At 42.1% G+C, this 20,163-nt stretch overlaps 1 protein-coding gene across 1 annotated transcript in view; it reads left to right on the forward strand.

The window, feature by feature from the left end:
* ngly1 (N-glycanase 1) overlaps positions 1 to 20,163 on the forward strand; it is a 54,605-nt gene that overhangs the window by 10,585 nt on the left and 23,857 nt on the right. Inside the window, exons 3-4 of the mRNA XM_038797327.1 lie at positions 5,263 to 5,502; positions 16,554 to 16,713. Of these exons, the coding sequence (XP_038653255.1) occupies positions 5,263 to 5,502; positions 16,554 to 16,713 (400 nt within the window). The remainder of the gene's footprint in view (positions 1 to 5,262; positions 5,503 to 16,553; positions 16,714 to 20,163) is intronic.

Raw genomic sequence — 20,163 nt, forward strand, 5'->3', positions numbered from 1 at the left:
AGCCTTCAGCTCCGCAAAACAGCGCAGCAGAGCAGCTTGCTGCTCCTGCGCCCACTTCCACCAGTCCTCGGGTGTTCCGCCGGCTGCCATTTTGTCCTTCTTCCCCCGCTTTTCTTGTGGAGCTGCTGCAGCCCTTTCCTTTGCCCCACTCCGGGTGAGCACCATACATTATGGGGAATGCTCCTCTAGACACCTTCCCCCACCGGGATTCGTCGAGACAGCGCCGTTTGGGGCCCTCAAATCGGCCCAAAAGTCCTTAAGTAGCGGGAGCTGCGGTGCTGCAAAGCCGGTTTTCTGACCGCTCCACTCCTAGTCCAGGCCATCCACCGGTGGAGAATCTGAGAAGGAGTGTTCCCACACGGGGAAAATTCCAAACAGCACCACTACGAGCCCTTAAAAGAGCCCCAAAGTCCGAAAATAGTGGGAGCCACTGAACGTGCGGCTTAGCTCCGCATCACCGCTACCGGAAGTCCATCTCCGCTTCTTCAATGGCCTTGGTGAGATCTTTTCACAGTTCTTCCCTCTGCTGCTAGAATTCAGCTTTCATAAAGGCCCTCAGGTCAGCTTGAGACCTATAAGCTGGCCCTTCCCCCGCTAGCATACTTGCAGAGGCTTTTGTTTGTTGCTGTTCAGACAAATCTTGCACTGTTTCTGAGGGTCTGATAACCAAGAAACATCCTCTTCCTGGGGGAAAATACTCCTTGAACATTCACCCACGCCTTTTCATCGAAATTCCAACCCGTGCTGCCCAAAAAAGAGCTCTTTTCTGCAACCTTAGGCAGGAGCTGCCTCGTGTGTGCTCACTCACTTCATGATGCACACCGGAAGTCCCTTTTTGATAATTTAAACCATATTTTATGCCATATTCCTTGATTAGTTGTCCAGGAAATCAATTGCCTTTTAAATACATGATTTTATCCCTAATGTATACCTCCAATACACCAGGCATGTTTGCAAGATATGCTTCAGTAATCTTTTCTTAACTTGTTCAAGTCCATTATCCTTTATATGATTAATAAAAGATTTGCCTGACATCCTATTTAATTTTTACTTTGAACCATTTTATAAAAGTGAATAATTTGCCTAATCAATTCACTTCATGACTGTCTAAACTTTAGGAATCTTTTTTCCCCTCAAAGCACAAGTTCAAATCCTTAGCCTTTTATGATAGTTTTCTGCAACATATGCCCTTGAACCAACTGTGGAGTATGCCTTTATTAGATTTAATGATGAAAATAATAATGAGTAATGAGCCAGATTTAGTGGCAGCTCAATGGTGCATGAATATTTAATAGACAGCAATCATAATATGATTGAGTTCAACAGAGTGTTTGAAAGGAAGAAACAAGAGACAGCTGTTAAGATTCTGGATTTCGGTAAGGCTAGCTTCAGTGGGATGAGTCAGAGTAAACTGGCCAAATGTATGGGTAAAATGAAAGGTAAGTGGGAGGTGTTCCAAAGGACAGAAAGATGGTGGTGTAGTGGTATTGTTACTGGACTGGTAATCCAGAGACCCAGGCTAATTCTTTGGGGATCCGAATGGGAATATTCCAATTCAATAAAAATCTGGTCTAATGAGACCATGAAACCATTGTCAATTGTCATAACCCTAAAAACGAATGTCCCTTCAGGAAGGAAATCTGCCGGCCTTATCTGGTCAAGTGTACACGTGGCACCAGATCTACAGCAATGTGGTTAATTCTTAACTGCTCTCTGAAATGGACGAGTGAGACTAGAGAAATTAGGGATGGACATGAATGAATAGAAGAAAATTGTTTATACTTCTCAAGTAGTTCTAGTTGCCAAAAAGGACAGCCAAGAACAACTAATGAGACAATGGGCTCTCAGAAAAGCCATACTTTGTGATTTATAGACTCACTACAGTGCAGAAGAAGACCATTTGGCACACCGTGTCTGCACCCACCCTCTGAACGAGCATCCTACCTATCCCAGTAACTCCACCTAACCCTGTGGGCACTAAGAAGCAATTTAGCATGGCCAATCCAAGGGCAGCACAGTGGTTAATATTGCTGCCTCACAGCTCCAAGGACCCAGGTTTAATTCCCGCCTTGGGTGACTTGCGTGTGGAGTTTGCACTTTCTCTGTGTCTGTGTGAGTTTCCTCCGGGTGCTCCGGTTTCCTCCCACAGTCAAAAGATGTGCAGGTTAGGTGGATTGGCTATGCTAAATTGTCCCTTAGTGTCCAAAAGTTTATGTGGGTTACTGGGTTATGGGGATAGGGTGGAGGCATGGGTCAAATGGTCTCCTTCTGCACTGTTAGGATTCTTTGAATCCACCTAATCTTCACATCCGGAATTGAACCTGGGTCCCTGGCGCTGGGAGGTAACAGTGCTAACCACTGTGCCACTGGGCTATTTCAGGGTTGTGATAGGGAGAGTTTAATTGGGAGAGTTTCAAACAGGAAGGATGGCCACTTATAAAGGAGGCAACAATATGCACAGTATTATGATCCCGGACCAGGCCCCAACATTTGCTAGGATACCTGACCGGATTTGCTAGGATACCTGATCCCAGTCACTTTTTAAAAATTTATAAAACTGCGAGGAAAGGATACTTTGCTCTCGGAGTGATTCGACGCACAATAGGGATATGGTATATTAAAACAAACTTTATTACTAACACAGTATTAAATGACCTTTAACAGCACAAAAAATAGCTTAAACCATGCTAAACAATGAAATGAAATATTTTAACTTCTAACTGCTACCTTCTTTCTCTCATAAAGCAAAACCCACTTTTAAATAAAGTTAGCAAGCACCGGAGTACTTGACTATCTTTGGGTAGAAATATCTTTTTGAGAGACTGCTTAGGGAGAGAGAGAGAGCGATCCTGTCAGATTAATGCTGAATCTCTGAAGGCATTCTGCAGCAATTGCTGTTCAGCTCAATCGCCAGAGAATTAACTCCAGCTGCTTGCTCGAGACCGCACAGACCTGGCTCCTTCCATTACTACATAATCTTTATCCCACTCAAATCCCTTGACTTATTTACTTAAGTTTAAACAATGTCTTTAATCATCCACTCCTCAGAAATCATAACAAAAAACTATTAGCCCCTCCATGTAATCATAAGCATGGTTTGAACTAACGGTGATCTCATTCTTAGGTCTTAATTGTACCTTCTGCAGCCACGATGTCTGTCTTTCTTTCAAACCCAAGATTGTTTAAAATATTACTGCAGCAGATATATACAGATTCAAACCCATTGCTGCACCAGATACATATAGTACAATATGTACACCAATTTCTAACATTCATCACAACAGGCACTTTGGAGAAGGAAGTTGGCTTGAGAGTGGGACAGTGGTTTGACAACAGGCTTTTAGATGATGCAGCAATGCTGGGTTTGAAAGCGATAGATTTAGTAGCTGGGGGGGGGGGGGGGGGTGAACTATTCACAAAGTCAGCGAGCATGGCGACCAGGGAGGGAAGTTGGCTGGTCAGCAATTTAGGAGGAAAGGGGTCACGGATCACAAGGGCTGTGTGAGGGACAGTGAGATCAGAGAAGACATGAAGTGACATGGAAAACAAATTCAAGAACCACGTGATTTTAGAGTAGAGGAGAACTTGATGCGGTGCAGCCACATATGGTGATAGATAACTAAAACAATTGAACAATTATGCGCTACACATACTCATTATAATGACAAAGTGTCTAACTGAGCTGTAGCACTTTGGGACTCCTGAGTCCAGTGGATTAAAAAAAAAAAAATCTTGCTTTTCTTTCCTACCACCAATATTCACACAAGTCTATTGAGAAGAATGTGTGTGAATTTTGCTTGGTACCCGCCAGGTTTGAGCATCATTTGTAATCATTGAAGAATTTTTGATTGAAAGTAGCATTAGCTGTTTCTCTTCCAAATTCTGGCAATAGTTTTCATTTGTGTTCCTTGTCTTCTATTGCTTTTCTAGTGTAATTTGTAATAACTCAATTAATGTGTAGAAAAAAGGCTCTGTTAGCAGTGAGTGATTTCAAAATCAATTAATACTGTTTATGGATTGGAAAGATTAATGATGTCCTGTGCAGCAACTCCTATTTTTATTTAAAAGGGTAATCTTAAAGGGTGATATGGAGCAGTTTTGTTTGCATGTGTATTCTTGGAAGGTGGTATGGACAAACTGGTAGATTGTTTAAATTATGTATACCAGCATCTGGAGTACAAAATCTACCATAGACGATAAGACCAGAAGACATAGTAGCAGAATTAGGCCACTTGGCCCATCGAGTCTGCCCCGCCATTCAATATTGGCTGAAATTTTCTCATCCCCATTCTCCTGCCTTCTCCCCATAACCCCTGATCCCCTTATTAATCAAGAACCTACCTATCTCTCTCTTAAAGACACTCTGAGTTGGCCTCCACAGCCTTCTGCGGCAAAGAGTTCCACAGATTCACCACCCTCTGGCTGTAAACATTCCTCCTCATCTGTATTTTAAAGGATTGTCCCTTTAATCTGAGATGGTGTCCTCTGGTTCTAGTTTTTCCTACAAGTGGGAACATCCTCTCCACGTCCACTCTATCCAGGCCTCAGTGTCTCGTACGTTTCAATAAGATCCACTCTCATTCTTCTAAACTCCAACGAGTACAGACCCAGAGTCCTGAAACGTTCTTCATACGACAAGTTCTTCATTCCAAGGATCATTCTTGTGAACCTCCTCTGGACCTTTTCCAAGGCCAGCACATCCTTCCTTAGATATGGGGCCCAAAACTGCTCACAATACTCCAAATGGGGTCTGACCAGAGCCTTGTACAGCCTCAGAAGTACATCCCTGGTCTTGTATTCTAGCCTCTTGACATGAGTGCTAACATTGCATTTGCCTTCTTAACTGCCAACTGAACCTGCACATTAACCTTAAGAGAATCGTGAACAAGGACTCCCAAGTCCCTTTGTGCTTCTGCTTTCCGAAGTATTTCCCCATTTAGAAAATAGTCTACGCCTTGATTCCTCCTTCCAAAGTGCATAACCTCACACTTTTCCACATTGTATTTCATTTGCCACTTCATTGCCCACTCTCCTAGCTTGTCCAAGTCCTTCTGCAGCCCCCTTGCTTCCTCAATACTACCTGTCCCTCTACAGATCTTTGTATCATCTGCAAACTTAGCAACAGTGTCTTCTGTACCTTCTTCCAGATCATTAATTTATATTGTAAAAAGTTGTGGTCCCAGCACAGACCATTTTTATATTCCTATGAAAAGGTGTTACAACTAAACTTTTATTTGTGGTGATTTCTTTTTAAATTTGCAGGAGGAAACTCATCTTGTATTTCCTAAAAACGGTTCAGTAGAAAAGCTGCAAAGAATTAGAGATCTGATTGCTGCTGAAAGAAATCGAAGGACAACTACTAATAAATCTATCCCAGCATCACAACCATTTTCAGCTTCTGCACAGGCCCAGGCAAGAGATTCTGATGCCTCTTTCCGTGCAGTACCATTTCTCAATGACTATCCTAGGCAGACGACACCCATTCTTAGGCCAGTGGTTACGGTAAGATTTTTAAATAAATTAATATATTGTGGTGGGTAGAACAGAATAATAGCTTAATTTAAAATGGTAGAACTGGATGCTTTATAAGTCATCTGAACAATCCATAAAGTTGTGCCTGTTTGTGTGAATATGCTTGTGTACAAGTGCAACTTTTTTTAAAGCAATGGCTGTTGATCTCGAGCTCTCCAGTTCAAATACTCCATGGCTGTAGTGCTTGATGACTTTCCTTGAAAGAACATGCTCTTTGTGACATTAGGGTCATTTCAACGAGATGTTTGAAATGACAGGGTTTTGACATGATAAAGCACAATAAGACCCCTCTTAGTTTGCTTAAGTCATTAAAATTGGCAAGCTGCACATTTGTAGACAAGAGGTCATAAGTCATAAATGAAGCTCAATTAGTCTTCTGCCTTTTTACCAAGTCAAAGAAAAGTTAGGCATTTTCAAGAAGATTGCCTCAAGTCTTGAAGTGAAAAAACTCCATTACTTAGCTAATCTTTAGCATGCAGAGCATATATAGAGAAAAAAAAGCTCTTTTACCCAATTTCACATGACTAAAACTTGTTATTAGGTCGATATGAGGAGTCAAATGTGGGCTACCTTAAAAGCAGCAATGTCATACAGCAGCTTCAATATCATAGAAATACATTGCACTACTTTCATGCCAAAATGCCGAAGCAAATGTGATAGACACAACTAAGTGATCCCATACCTAACAAATCAGATCAAAGTTCTGCCCCACCCAGTGGTTAATAGTGGTAGATAGTTAAACAACTAACCAGAGGAGGATGCTCCAGAAATATCCCCATTCTCAGTGATACCAGAGGAGCTCAGCACGTCAGTGCTAAAGACAAGGTCGAAGCGTTTGCAACCATCTTCAACCAGATCCAAATGGATGATCACTCTGTTTTCTCCTGAGATTCCGGGTGTCACAGATGCTAGACTGTAGCCAATTCTATTTGTTCCAGGTGCTATCAAGAAACAGCTGAAGCCACTGTATGCTGCAATGGCTGAGTCCTGACAGCATTCTGGCAATGGTATAAGCTGTTCCAGTACAACTACAACACTGGCATCTATCTGGCAATGTGGAAAATTGCCCAATTATGTCCTGCCCACAAAAAGCAGGACAAATACAACCCAACAATTACCACCCCATTAGTCTACTCTTGATCATCAGCAAAGTAAGGGAAGGTATCACTATAAACAGCACTTAAATAGCAATAACCTGCTAAATTTGGGTCCCATCGGAGCCACTGTGCTTCAGACCTTTATTACAGCCTTAGTCCAAACATGGACAAAGAGCTGAACTCTGGGTGAGGTGAGGATAACTGCTCTTGACCTCCATACCACTTTGCCCGAGTGTGGCATCAAGGAGTCCTAGCAAAACCAAAGTCACTGGAAAAACTCTCCCGGTTAGTCATACCTAGCACGAAAGGAAAAATGGTTGTTGGAAGTCAATCATCTTAGTTCCGAGACAGCGCTGCTGCTTCATCAATGCCCTGTCCTCTGTCAAAAGGTCAGAAGTGAGGATATGTTCAGTACCATTTACAAATCCTTAGATGATGAATGACAACATTCAGGCTTGGGCTGGTAAGTAGCAAGTATTAGTGCCAGGAAGTGACTATCTCCAACAAGGGAGAATTTAAAATCTCCCCATGGCATTCAATATGCTTTTATGACAATTGATAATGGTTTCATGGTCATCATTAGAATTTTAATTCCAGATTTTAAAAATTGAATTCAAATTCCACCATCTACAGTGATGGGATTTGAACCCAGATCTACAGAGCATTACCTTGGATCTCTGTGTTTCTTTGTGTCTCGATCCAGTGGCAGTGACAAACCACTACATCACCACATCCACTTGGAGTTAATTGAAAATTTCAAAAAGGAAAGGTAACAAGTAAATAAATAATTAAATATTGGGAGAAAGGAATAGAGAAAGCATTTCCTCTCCCTCTATCTAGATTCTTTCAAATTCAGCCTGCTGCTGCTTACCACTTACTGCCCTCACTCAGTTGATGTATCAATGCTCCTTCATACTCTCTCACGTTGAATATCACTTGGAAGAGACACGGAGGTTAACAAGGGCAAAGACTCTAGATGGGAGTCTTCAATGTCTATCATCAGGAATGGCTTGGTAGCTACACTACTGACTGAGCTGAGTTGTAAGGATATTTTTGTCAAGCTCAACTTGCGTCAAATGATGAGACAGCCAACAAGAGGGAAACCCTACTTGACCTCTCCCTCATTAATCTCCCTGTCACAGATGCGCCTGGCCATAACTGTATTGGTGGGGTGACCACTGTACAGCCCTTGAGATATCTTCACAATGAGGATACCCTCCTGGCACGATCACCATTCTCTCTCTCTCTCTCTCTATCATGACCATCTGAGTTGTAATATGTGCACCCTCGTGGCTCAGCGTACACTAAAACATTTTGCACCCAGATGTCTTCCCTGCTTTCCTCCCTCAGCCTCTGCACCAAATGGCATCTCATCCTCTGAATGCAACTTCCATCTCAACTCATGATGTGTTTTCTCAATTCACTGCCCTCTTATCCACCTGAATTATCTCCCTCTGTGTAAACCCACCAACCCAGAATCATTTTCTCCCCTTGACCTTGCCTTCTCACATGGTCTTGCTAGTTCCATCATATCAACCTAAGTTAAGGCCATCTTATCACTTGTTTGTATCACTCTCCACTCTCATTCCTCTTTCACACCCCAATACTAGCTGAACTTTCAAAATCCCAACTGTCTAGCTTTTGGCCCCTCATTCACCCCAATATTCCTACAGCTACTGATTTGCTCATCTGTTCCCATGTCTACATCTTTTCTCAATTCCCAGCAGCAAAATCATCAGTATCTCCCATTTTGGCTATTTCCCCGGCCCTCTTCTCCACTCCCTGAGTGGATGCAGTCCTGAAAAGATATGGCAGAAAATTGGCTTCGCCATCCACTGTCCATTCAGGCCCTTTGCTCATCTGCTAAAACTGCTCATTATTCCAGGGTCATTGTGGAATGCAAAGATGGTCCTCATCTTTTCCCAACTATAAACTACATCCTTAAATCCCTCTCCCCTGTCTCCTCCATACTCACATCCAGAGATAAGTGGGAGGCACTCATGGACTTTGTCTTCAAGATAAGTCTTCAAGATAAACAATCAGATGCCTCTGTTTCATCACTCTCTTCCACTAGACCACAAGGCCAAACTTCCAAGCTTTCTCCTGTCCTTGCCCTAAATTTGTACCCTTGTCTAGTTTCTCTCTCATCTTCCTGGAGTCATAAAGTCATAGATGTTTACAGCCCAGTTTCTATCACTAAGCTAATCTTACTTGCCCGCATTTGTCCCATATCCCTCGATACCCACCCTGCCCATGTAACATTTTTAAAGGAAAAAATTGTACCCGCCTCTACCGCTACCTCTGGCAGCTCATTCCAGATGCTCACCATCCTGTGAAGACATTTCCCCTCTGGTCTCTTTTGTATCTCCCTTTTGTGCCTCTGCCCTCTCTACCTTTGGGAAAAGATGTTGACTACTTAGCTTATCTATGCCCCTCATTATTTTATAGACCACTAAGCCTCCTATGCTCCAGGGAAAAAAGTCCCAGCCTATCCAGCCTCCCCTAATAACTCAAACGATCAAGTCCTGGTAGCATTCTCGTAAATCTCTTCTGAGTCATAATGGTCCAGAGGGAGGCCATTGACCCTATTGTGTCCATGCTGGTGCTCTGCTGAGCAATCCAGTCAGTTCCACTTGCCTGGTCTATTCTAAGCCTTGCAAGTTTATTTTTCACGTGTACATCTAATTTCCTTTGAAATCATTGACCATCTCTGGTTCCAAAACCTTTCCAGGCTGAAAGTTCCAGATCATTGCCAACCCCTTCATAAAAAAGTTTATTTCTCACATCCCCCTGCATCTCTTGCCCAATCTGTCCTCTGGTCACTGGTTCATCAGCAAATAGGAAAATAGCTTTTATTTGTCTACCTTATCTACACCTGTCATAAGCTTATGCACGTCTATCAGATTTCCCCTCAATCCCCTTTGCTTCAAATCCCTCATGTGGAGATGCCGGTGTTGGACTGGGGTGAGCACAGTAAGAAGTCTAACAACACCAGGTTAAAGTCCAACATGTTTGTTTCAAACACTAGCTTTCGATTGAGGAAGGAGCAGTGCTCCGAAAGCTAGTGTTTGAAACAAACATGCTGGTGTTGTAAGACTTCTTACTGTGCTCAAATCCCTCAAACCTGGAAACATTCTGGTAAGTTTCATTTGCATCCTCTCAAGGGCCTTTACATCTTTCTGAAAGTGTGGGTGACCAGAACTAGATGCAGAACTCCTTGTGGTTTAACCAGAACATAATAATGGTTCAGCATAACTTTCCTCCTTTTATACTCTTCTTCGATTTATAAAGCCCAAGGTTCCATATACTTTGCTAATTCCTCTCTGAATATGTCTTGCCACCTGCAAAGATCAAATGTAAATGCATCTCTAGGTCCCTCTGTCTCTGTAAACTTTTAAAAACTGTGCCATTAAGTTTATATTGCCTCTCTCTATCCCTTCGGATGCAAACTGCATCACCTCACACCGCCTGTGTTAAATTCCAATTGCCACGTGTCTGCCCATTCTCCTACCTTACCCTACCTGTCATTTTGGAGTTGATTAGTATCATCCTCACATTTTGCCACACCAAGTTTGATATCGTTGACAAAATGTTAACATTTTAATCTATTCCAAGTCAGTTATATATACATTTTTAAAAATAGCATTGATTTTAGCACTGACTTGGGGAAGACCCCTCCCTGCCATTCTCCAGTATGAAAAACAACCATTTACCACAATCCTCTCTTTTCTGTACTTACACCGAATTTTTATCCAAACTGCCACTGATTCCTATTCCTAGAATCCCTACGATGTAGAAGGATGCCATTCAGACCGTTGAGTCTGCACTGACCCTCCGAAAGAGCACTCTACCTAGGCCCTATCCCTGCATTGATAATGGTCAATCCAATTAACCTGCACATCTTTGCACAGTGGGAGGAAACCGGGGCACCAGGAGGAAACCCATGCTGACACTGGGAAAATGTGCAGTCACCCAAGGCTGAAATCTAACCTGGGCCCCTTGCGCTGTGAAGTAGCAGTGCTATCCAGTGTGCCACTGTGCTGCCCCAAGATACTTCATTCCACAAGTCTTAATTTTTGTCAACCAGCATTTTTGTGGTACTTTGTGAAACACTTCTTTAAAACTCCTATAGACAACATCAGCCTTCTCTGTTACTTTGCCAGAAACATAATGAAGATTCATCAAGTGCGACATGCGTTTACAGATCCATGCTGGTTCTCCTTAATAAATACAAATCTTTGTGCCCCATCTGAGCTCACCTTGTCAATGTAACCCACCACCTGCGCTCTCTCGTCCCTCTTTCCACTAAACAGCTAACCACCTAACTTCCCCCAGCTTAGCCAGCATTTATTAATGGGTTTTCCCTCCTCGGGTGTTGTCCTTCTTCCCTTTAAATCTTTGTTATCACTTTTTTCCTCAACCAACCGATGACCTATCTCCAACTCCCTTTTCACTCGAAGACTTTGAACTTGTTGCCTCAAAGGTGCATACCTATCTTTCCTGTAGCTTGAGGGCAGCACCTGCCAGCCAGGTACAGCAGTGTTCAAAAGTTAACTCCCATGTTTGAATCTCTGCAATGAGGTTTTCACCCTGCCATAGTATGAAAACATTTCTTAGAAAAGTCACAAATGTCGTCTTATGTGACTGTGACAAAGGTGAACCATCGCACCTCCTTCTCCTTCATCTGTCTGCAGCCTTTGAAATAATTGATCATACAATCCTACTGCAGCACCCCCCCATCCACCCTGCTACCGCTATTGTCCATTGTCCTGCTGGGCTGAACTGCGCTCACCTAGTTCTATTCTTATCTATCTAATCATAGCCAGAAAATCACTTGCAATGGCTCCTGTAACAACTCTCTGACACTGACCTATGTTGCCCAAATATCTATCCTTGGACCTCTCCTATTTCCCATCTACATGCTGCTACTTGGCAATATCCAAAAACATAATTGTTAATTTTGACATGATGGCAGCCAGCTCTACCTCCTCCATTAATGGATGGGGAAATTGAAGCTGGTGTTCAAAAGTCTGTTTCCTGGATACAGACTTTATCCCTTTCCCTGACAAAAGTCTAAGACTAAAACAGCCTGTTCACAATTTTGCTGGCATACATAACTCTGAGATAAACTTCTGACCCCATATTCAAGCTATCACTAAGATCACCTGATTTCACCCAGGTCAATTCATCTGCTGTAACCCTCATTCCTGCCTTTGTTACTTCTAACTGTAACTATTTCACATGACCCTGGCTGGTCACCCACATTCTATCCTTTTTTAAACTTGAGGTTATCCAAACTCCACTGCCTGTGCCTTAACTTGCAGCAAGTTCCCATCACCTATTACCCCGTGCTTGCTGACCTCTGTTGGCTCCAGGTCAAGCAACGTCTTGCTATTAAAATTCTCATTCCTATTTTCAAATTCTTCAATGGCTTCACCCCTCCATCTTGAACATTTCTGAACCATACAACCTTCTAATTCTGCCCTCTCGAGCAACATGATTTAATTGCTCTACCATTGGTGTCCGTGCCTAGGCCCTAAGGTCTGGATTTTCCTCTCTATAAATACCTCTCCTGTTCTACTCTCTTTTCCTCCTTAAACCTACCTCTTTGACAAGTGAATTAACCAATAATTCATATAAAATTCCAAAAATATTGACCCTTGGCTGCCCAATAATTTACAGTCACCAGGTTTGTAAGTTGAAACACAGTTATTGTTGTGTTTATACAAGAAATAAAGATGAAATATGCAGTGATTATAACCGGATGACTGCAAGCTAACCCACTAGCCCCCCCCCCCCCCCAATAACCATCCCACCCTCTACCCACGCACACACACGACAAACTAACACGGTGGTGGTGGGGGCGGGGGGTGAAAGAGGTGAAAATAGTACGGTTGAAGATAAAAAGAAAGATGAGAGTCCTTACCTTCAATGTTGGATTCTTCAGTGCGCCTTATTCCTGGTATGAGTGAGATTTACAGCCTCTAATGTTGCATCCCGCATTGGCGTTCACTGAACTCACACACCTTTCCTGGAGTGACCGAGGATTTGTTTCATTTGGGGGGGGGAGGGGGGGGGGGGTCTCTCCTCCAGGCCCTGTTTTCAGGAATTAAATATTCACAGGCGTACTGGAGAGAAAGAGTTGGCTGGATCTTTTCATGCATGAACTTAGTAGTTCTTTTTTCCCTGGAGAGAGTTCCCTGGAGAGAGTTCAGCTGGGTAATTCACCTTTGCTACCAGAATTTAAACAGAGTAAAAATGGAACATTATGGCTCTGAAGAATCTGCGTAGAAGTCGAAACCAATCACCACTGGCTATTGGCAAAGCCCAGCATTTTGAGTCAGCCCATTGCCCACCAGCCAAGTCCATCATTCTGAGTCATTACTGATGTCAGTCAAATCATTCTGGAATCTGCTGCTTGGAATTACAGACCGCTTCATGCAGACTGCTTTCCTTCAGGGTCACAGGTCAAACTTCAGTTTAAGCCAACACCGGCTTCTGCAAAGGCAAAGTCTGCATTAAAGGCATAGGCCTATTAAAAGAGGAACAAACAGGGTTTAAACAGGAGATTCTTGCTGTACCCCCCCCCATCCGCCCCCGCCAAAAGAATGAACCTTCAGGGCATGGGGGTTTCATTACGAGGTATTCAAGACATAAACACATACCCATCTAAATCACTCCCAGTTTCTATAATAATAATCACAATTACATTATCTTTTTTGGTAATATGTACAATTTTAACATTAAACTGCTGTAATGCAAACCTCCACGTCATAATCTTGCGTTCCAGGTTTTAAATTTCGCTATAACGCAAGTGGATTACGGACTGGAAAAGCCCGGGGCGGCCAGCACTGTTTCGTCCTCCAACATCGCCATTGATCTCTCAAACTCGGCGTTCTGTGGACCACAGTAGTTTTGCTTGTTTCTGCAATATGTCTACATTGTTCTTTAGTCTCTAACTAACTGAGCCAGTCTCTGTTGTTTTAGTCAACATGGATGTGGCTGTACGGGACCAAAGTTTCTTATGTCTATGTCATGATTAGTTAACAGAGTGCCCGTGGTGTTCTGCTACAACTCCTTCTATACTCCTTCAGTATCTTTTGTTATTTCTGTCTCTTTCAGGATCTCATGTAATGCCGTCAGTCTTTCCTGATTGTCCAATGAAAGTTTAACCAAAATTTGTAGCTGTCCTGCAACTAAACTACAAAGGACGGTTGTCAATGCTGAAAGAAAATTTTGTTCATTTGTATCTAATCGACTCTTCAACCTCTCCAGCTTTACATTCTGTCTTGGCCTTCTCGTGGCTATCTTCAGCAACAAGTGCATTGAGGGGTCCGTCCTCTTGAGTGCTCTAATCCTCGTGTGACAACTTTTACCTCATCGGAGTTTTCACAATCACAACCTTTATCTCTAATTTCAATAGTTCCCCTCTACTTCCAGAATCAGAGGATGGCACATTATTGGCTCAATTAACTTTTTTGGTTTTTGTAAACATATGTGGTTGTAGAACCGCTACAGGGTTCTCCATTCACCTTCCCCATGATTTTCAAAAGGAATTGATTACTAATTACTTCACCTTCCTTACTATCTGCTTTTACCTCAAAAGAGGCAGTGTAGACCTTCAAGAGGATATGTGTTAACCAGCTGCTCACTTGGTGTCACTTCACAGTCCTTACTGTCCTCGCCCTGAATAACTGATGCCATGGTTTTGTGTACACTTTGCTTCAAAGCAAGCCTGCACTGGAAAATTCTTTCACCTGAAGGGAATGGCAATGTGTTTACTGCAAGAGGTTGTATGTAACAAGCTGCTGTTAGAAAAGTTCAATTGACATTTTACTTCTGGCTTGCTAACTCTGTTACTCGCTTTGGAAGAATTACTAGCCAATGGTTCAAGATCCATTCGTGACGGACTTATTCGGTAGCAACTGTTTATCTTGACTTTATAATCAGAATCAAAGTCAAAACCCTTGTCTGGCTCTTATACCCTGCCACCACTCTTAAATTCTGACTCCTCTACTTATGGTCACCTTTGGTTTGCGAATTCTCAGAATCCGGTTCACTACCATTGGCATTTGATATGTGATCAACATTTGTCAATATTTCTTTCTTTGAGTCATTCACAGCCCAGTGGGTTTTCTTGACTCCCACATGCCCTACTGTTGGCATCACATGTGCTATCTGCAGTAATTCCTTCAAACCCTCTGTAATCCTGGGTGAAACTAAAACCTTCACTCCCGCTAAATCATACCCAAAAGTAATTCTACTCCTTCAAAATGAGGTACCAACTGAACCACAACATATTCTGTGACAAGTGACTCCCCAAAGACTTTTCACCATCTGCAAGGCACAAAACAGGAGTGTGATGGAATACTTTCTACTTGCTTGAACAACAATCAAGAAACTTGGCAACATCCATCAGACCTCTGGATTGGCACCCAATCCGCTTAAACATCTGCTCCCTCCATAACTAATGTACAGTTGCAGCAGTGTACACTATCTACAATTTGGTTCAAAATCCTGGAGTGTCCTGGGAATACCTTGACCGCAGTCTTCAGCAGTTTGAGCAGGCAGCTCACCAATGCTCAAGGGCAATCAGGCAATGGCAATGCCACATCCTATAAATGAGTAACGCAAGAATTGCAGCACATTAACAAGTGGCAGAAAAGGTTGCTAGCTGAATTCAAGACAGAAAGCACCAAATGGGCAGAAAAGGTAGTTATTCAGAATGGCAGAGGTAGGAAATAGTGGGAACACAAGACTGAGAGGGACTACAGCAAGTTACAGGAGGGCAGTAAACTTGTAGAATGGGCAAATAATTAATAAATTAAGTCAACATAGATAAATTGAGGTAATCCATTTTGATAGGAAGAATAGGAAGGTCACATGACTTCGGTGCAAGTCTAGATGGGGTAGAAGAAAATATAGTATAAATAACATCGATCACTAAAGGTTGTACCTCTTGTTGTCACCGCCATAAAGTAAGCAAGCCAAGCACAAGGTTTTATTTCTAGAGGGATAGAATTGAAAAGTAGTGAAGTTATGATAAACCCTCTAGATCACAGAGTACTGTATGCACATCTTGTTGCCATATTCTAACAAAGTTATAGAGGCATTGGAAAGGATGCAGCGAAAATTTACAAGGATGATAGCAGAAATATGTGGGTAAACATTTCAAGAAAGGATTGACAACCAGGTTCTTCTCTCTTGGAAAAAGGAAAACTGAGGGGTGACCTCATGGAGCTCTTTAATCAAAACCTTTCATAATTTTAAAGTGGATGCAGAGGGACTGTTTCCTCTTGTGTATAACTAGGCCATCAATATAAGATAGTCAGCAAGAAATCCAATGGGGAATTCAGAAGAAACGTCTTCATCCAAAGTGGTAAAAATGTCAAACTTGCTACCACAGGGAGTAGTTGAAGCGAATAACATAATTGCATTTAAGGGGAAGCGCGGCAAGCATTTGTGTGAGAATGGAATAGATTATTACGAAGATAGATTTAGACAAGAAAGTATGGAAAGAGGCTCAAGTGCTGCATAAACTCTGACATGGAATGATTGGATAAAATGGCCTGTTTCTGTGCCATTAATCCTATGTAATCCTATGTAGTTTCTAGAGTTTTGAGAAAATATATAGGGGTTTTTATTGGGATGGTAACCATAAGACTTATCTTAACCAACACGTCTTTACAGTTTTACCAAGCAGTGTTTTAAATAATTTACTTTGGTAGCTTGGACAGGAGTTATTTTAGTATATGCAATGCACGTCTTTCAGTAGTTCTGTGACTTGTGAAAGTTGGCTCTTTATGCAATAAAGTCATGTATTTAAAATTACTTTAAAAATGTGCGTTTTCCATAGCATTTCGAGCTTAAGGTAATTGTCTGCAGCATCATTGAATGTGTCAACTTTTTCTTTTACCCTTAAAGAATTCTCGGAGTTTCTTGGCAACTTTGCAAACACATTTTCAGGATGTTTTGATGTACGAGGACCCTACACTTCAACGAAAAGCCCTGGCCTGTATCCCTACCCAAGAATTGAATAAAAGAGCTAATGAAAAGCTGTTACGTGCCATAAAACTGGATTCTGGTATGTTCTTTTTAAAAAAAAAAAAAAAAATTCTAGTGAATCCTTTCTTCCTTTTTGTTGTAGTGGCGAAGGGGAAGGATTTCTGGCCTCCATGCAACTTTGTTTGGGGGCTGCAATGATGTGTTTAGAAATCTGTTTCTGTCAATGCAGTTCTATATCTACTACTGGACAGAACATATGAAAGTGACTATTACAATGCCCATGAACACCTATAACTTTTAATAAAGAGATTTGAACTCCCAGTTGATAGCTGAAAGAATGACATCACAAAATCGCTAATTTATCTCTTATTTTACTGTGACAAATGACTAGAAGTGCTATAGACTAAGCATTATTTTCTTTTGGTTGCATCATGCTGAGTACAAAATTGAGACTGTATACTTTGGAGTTTTGGGTACAAACTTGTGTGATACCACCCCAGTCTGTAGTTTGTTGACAGTCCAACATGCTACACCAATATGACAACATGTGATGCAACCAGGTTATAGCTGTCTTAGAGTGGTTTGCACTGCTGCCTCACAGTTCTAGGATCCCAGATTCAATTCTGGCCTCGGGTGACTGTGTGGAGTTTGCACTTTCTCCCCATGTCTGCGTGGGTTTTCTCTGGGTGCTCCAGTTTTTTCCAGCAGTGTGCAGTTAGGTGGATTGACCATGCTAAATTGCCCCTTGGGTCGGGTTACTGGGTTACGGGAACAGGGTGTAAGCCTAGGCTTAAGTGGGGTGCTGTTTCCAAGGGCTGGTGCAGACACAATGGGCCAAATGACCTCCTTCTTCACTGTAAATTCTATGATTTCCATGTAACTGAAGTTCTTCTGGCACCATTCAAGTAGATTTGTTCTTCACCCTCTCTTAAGACCTTGATGCCCAGAATTGGATAAAATACTCCAGCTGAGCCCTAACCAATGTTTTATTAAGGAGTAACGTAACCTCTGTTTTTATAATCTGTGCTGCTTTAATAAAGCCAAGGGACCCATTTGCTTTTTTAACAGCCAGCTCACCATGTCATCTATGTGTACATATCCTCCGGTCTTTCTGTTCATGCACTAATTTTAAAATTGTATTAACTATCTTATTTTGCCCCTCACCCTAACAAAATGCATAGGATCATAGAATTTACAGTGCAGAAGGAGGCCATTCGGCCCATTGGTCTGCACCGGGCCCTTGGAAAGAGCACCCCACTTAAGCTCATACTTCCAACCTATCCCAGTAGCCCCACCTAATCTTTTTGGACACTAAGGGCAATTTAGCATGGCCAATCCACCTAACCTGCACATTTTTGGACTGTGGGAGGAAACCGGAGCATCCGGAGAAAACCCACGCAGATACGGGGAGAATGTGCAGACTCTGCACAGACAGTGACCCAAGCTGGGAATCAAACCTGGGACCCTGGAGCTGTGAAGCAACTGTGCTAACCACTGGCTACCATGCCACACCTTTGCACACTTAGTGTCCTTAGTGAAATTCTTCATTGAGCTGGAGTTACATTGCCTGTTTTTTCTTCATTCACAGGATGGGGTCATTGCTGGCAAGAACAATGTTTATTGTCCATCCATAATTGTCCTTGAGAAGGCAGTGGCTCACCACCACCTTGACTATGACTGCATAGCCTACAGGGCCATTTCTTCTATCATATTTCTCCCAATTTCGCCATTCTGTTTGTGTCTTGCCGGAATCTGTTAGCGCTCTCACTCTTGTTACTATATTTCAGAGCATCATGCCATCCACAGCCTTTAAAAATGATGCCCTGTTTACCCAAATTCAGATAATGGTCTGAATACTGAACCCTGGCGTACATAATCTTTTCAAGCCTGTAAAGCAACTGTTCAGTGCTACTCTTTGCTTTTCGCATGCACACTGCAACTGTCTCTTGGCTTAAATTTTGATAACCAGTCTATTCTGTCCTACTTTATCAAAAATCGTTTGGAAGTCCGTAGTTAGAACATTAATTGTACTACCTTCAAGTTCCTTGTTACGTTATTAAGGAGCTCAATCAAGTCTTTAGCATTTAACAAATCTGTGGTGGCTGTCATTTATCAACCCATATTTTTCCAAATGATGCTCAATTTTGTTGTCAGATTATTATCTCCAAACGTTTCTGCGCATTAAGCTAATTGGCAAGTCATTCCTGGATTTGACCCCCTCCCCATTTTTGAATGGGATTGTAACATTTCCAATCCTGAAGTTTCATTGCACACAACCCTTGCCTAAGTAAGATAACATCTCCAGAAGGCAATAAAAAGATAATAAAAGAATAAACGGGTATGAAAATTTCTAATTAAGGTGCTTTAATTCTGCGTGTGCATGAATAGTATAATAAAGCCTTCAGAGGGCTCGAACATTAGGGCAGCTTTCACAGAGGCAGTAAAGCTCAGAGTTTGTCCCCACGACTGATGCCAACCCATACCAGTGCTGACTTACGAAGTTTTGACTTGCGAAGAAACCTGGATAATTGCCCAATTCTACCTTTGGCTAGTAAGCCAGTGGCACGAAATAACACATTTCTGATGAAAGGTCATCAACCTGAAAGGTTACCTCTTTCTCCAAGGATGCTGTCTGACCTGATTATTTCCAGCATTTTTTGTTTCATTTCTTTCACCGTTGTCTCTCTAGGCCAAGATATTTGACACTAACAGTATTATTACCTTGCTTTACATCCAGTTAATAGTGATATTTTATAGTTGATCGTATTTGCCAGTCTGTAACAGACCCGGCTATCTTGGAGCTGTTTCAGTTGCAAGAGACATTTTTTACGGTAGAGGTCATTCGGCTGGTTCTCAATCCTCTATTGGGGAACTGGCAAACTGCCTTTTTCCTGGTTTCTACTGTTGGTCCAATGTAGTCCACCTTAAAAACAATGTGACTTTTTTTTCCAGATGGTTTCTGTGCAGCCGTAACATCTGACTTTGATACAAGCCTTTTATAAAAATGTATTAAAAAGTTTTGTCATAATAATTGCTCACCCATGGGTGTGTGCTAATGTTGAAGTTCTAGGAATATTGGCATAAATCACATGCCATTATTTACACTGTCATAATTTCCTGAGACGGCAGCACGGTGGCCTAGTGGTTAGCACAACCGCCTCACGGCGCTGAGGTCCCAGGTTCGATCCCGGCTCTGGGTCACTGTCCGTGTGGAGTTTGCACATTCTCCCCGTGTCTGCGTGGGTTTCGCCCCCACAACCCAAAAATGTGCAGAGTAGGTGGATTGGCCACGCTAAATTGCCCCTTAATTGGAAAAAATAATTGGCTAATCTAAATTTAAAAAAAAAAATAAATAATTTCCTGAGACTTTTAATCTTATCTGCTGCGATCCTAAATGAAGCTGACAAAACGTCATTAAGTTCTATCTATGGTGAAACTTGCTACAAGAGACTGTGGAGGCTAAGTCACTGAATATATCTTTTTTTTAGCTTTGAATGGCATCAAGGGATATGGAGAGAAAGCGGAATAT

Source organism: Scyliorhinus canicula, chromosome 5 (genome assembly GCF_902713615.1).
Source record: "Scyliorhinus canicula chromosome 5, sScyCan1.1, whole genome shotgun sequence".
Taxonomy (NCBI): Eukaryota; Metazoa; Chordata; class Chondrichthyes; order Carcharhiniformes; family Scyliorhinidae; genus Scyliorhinus; species Scyliorhinus canicula.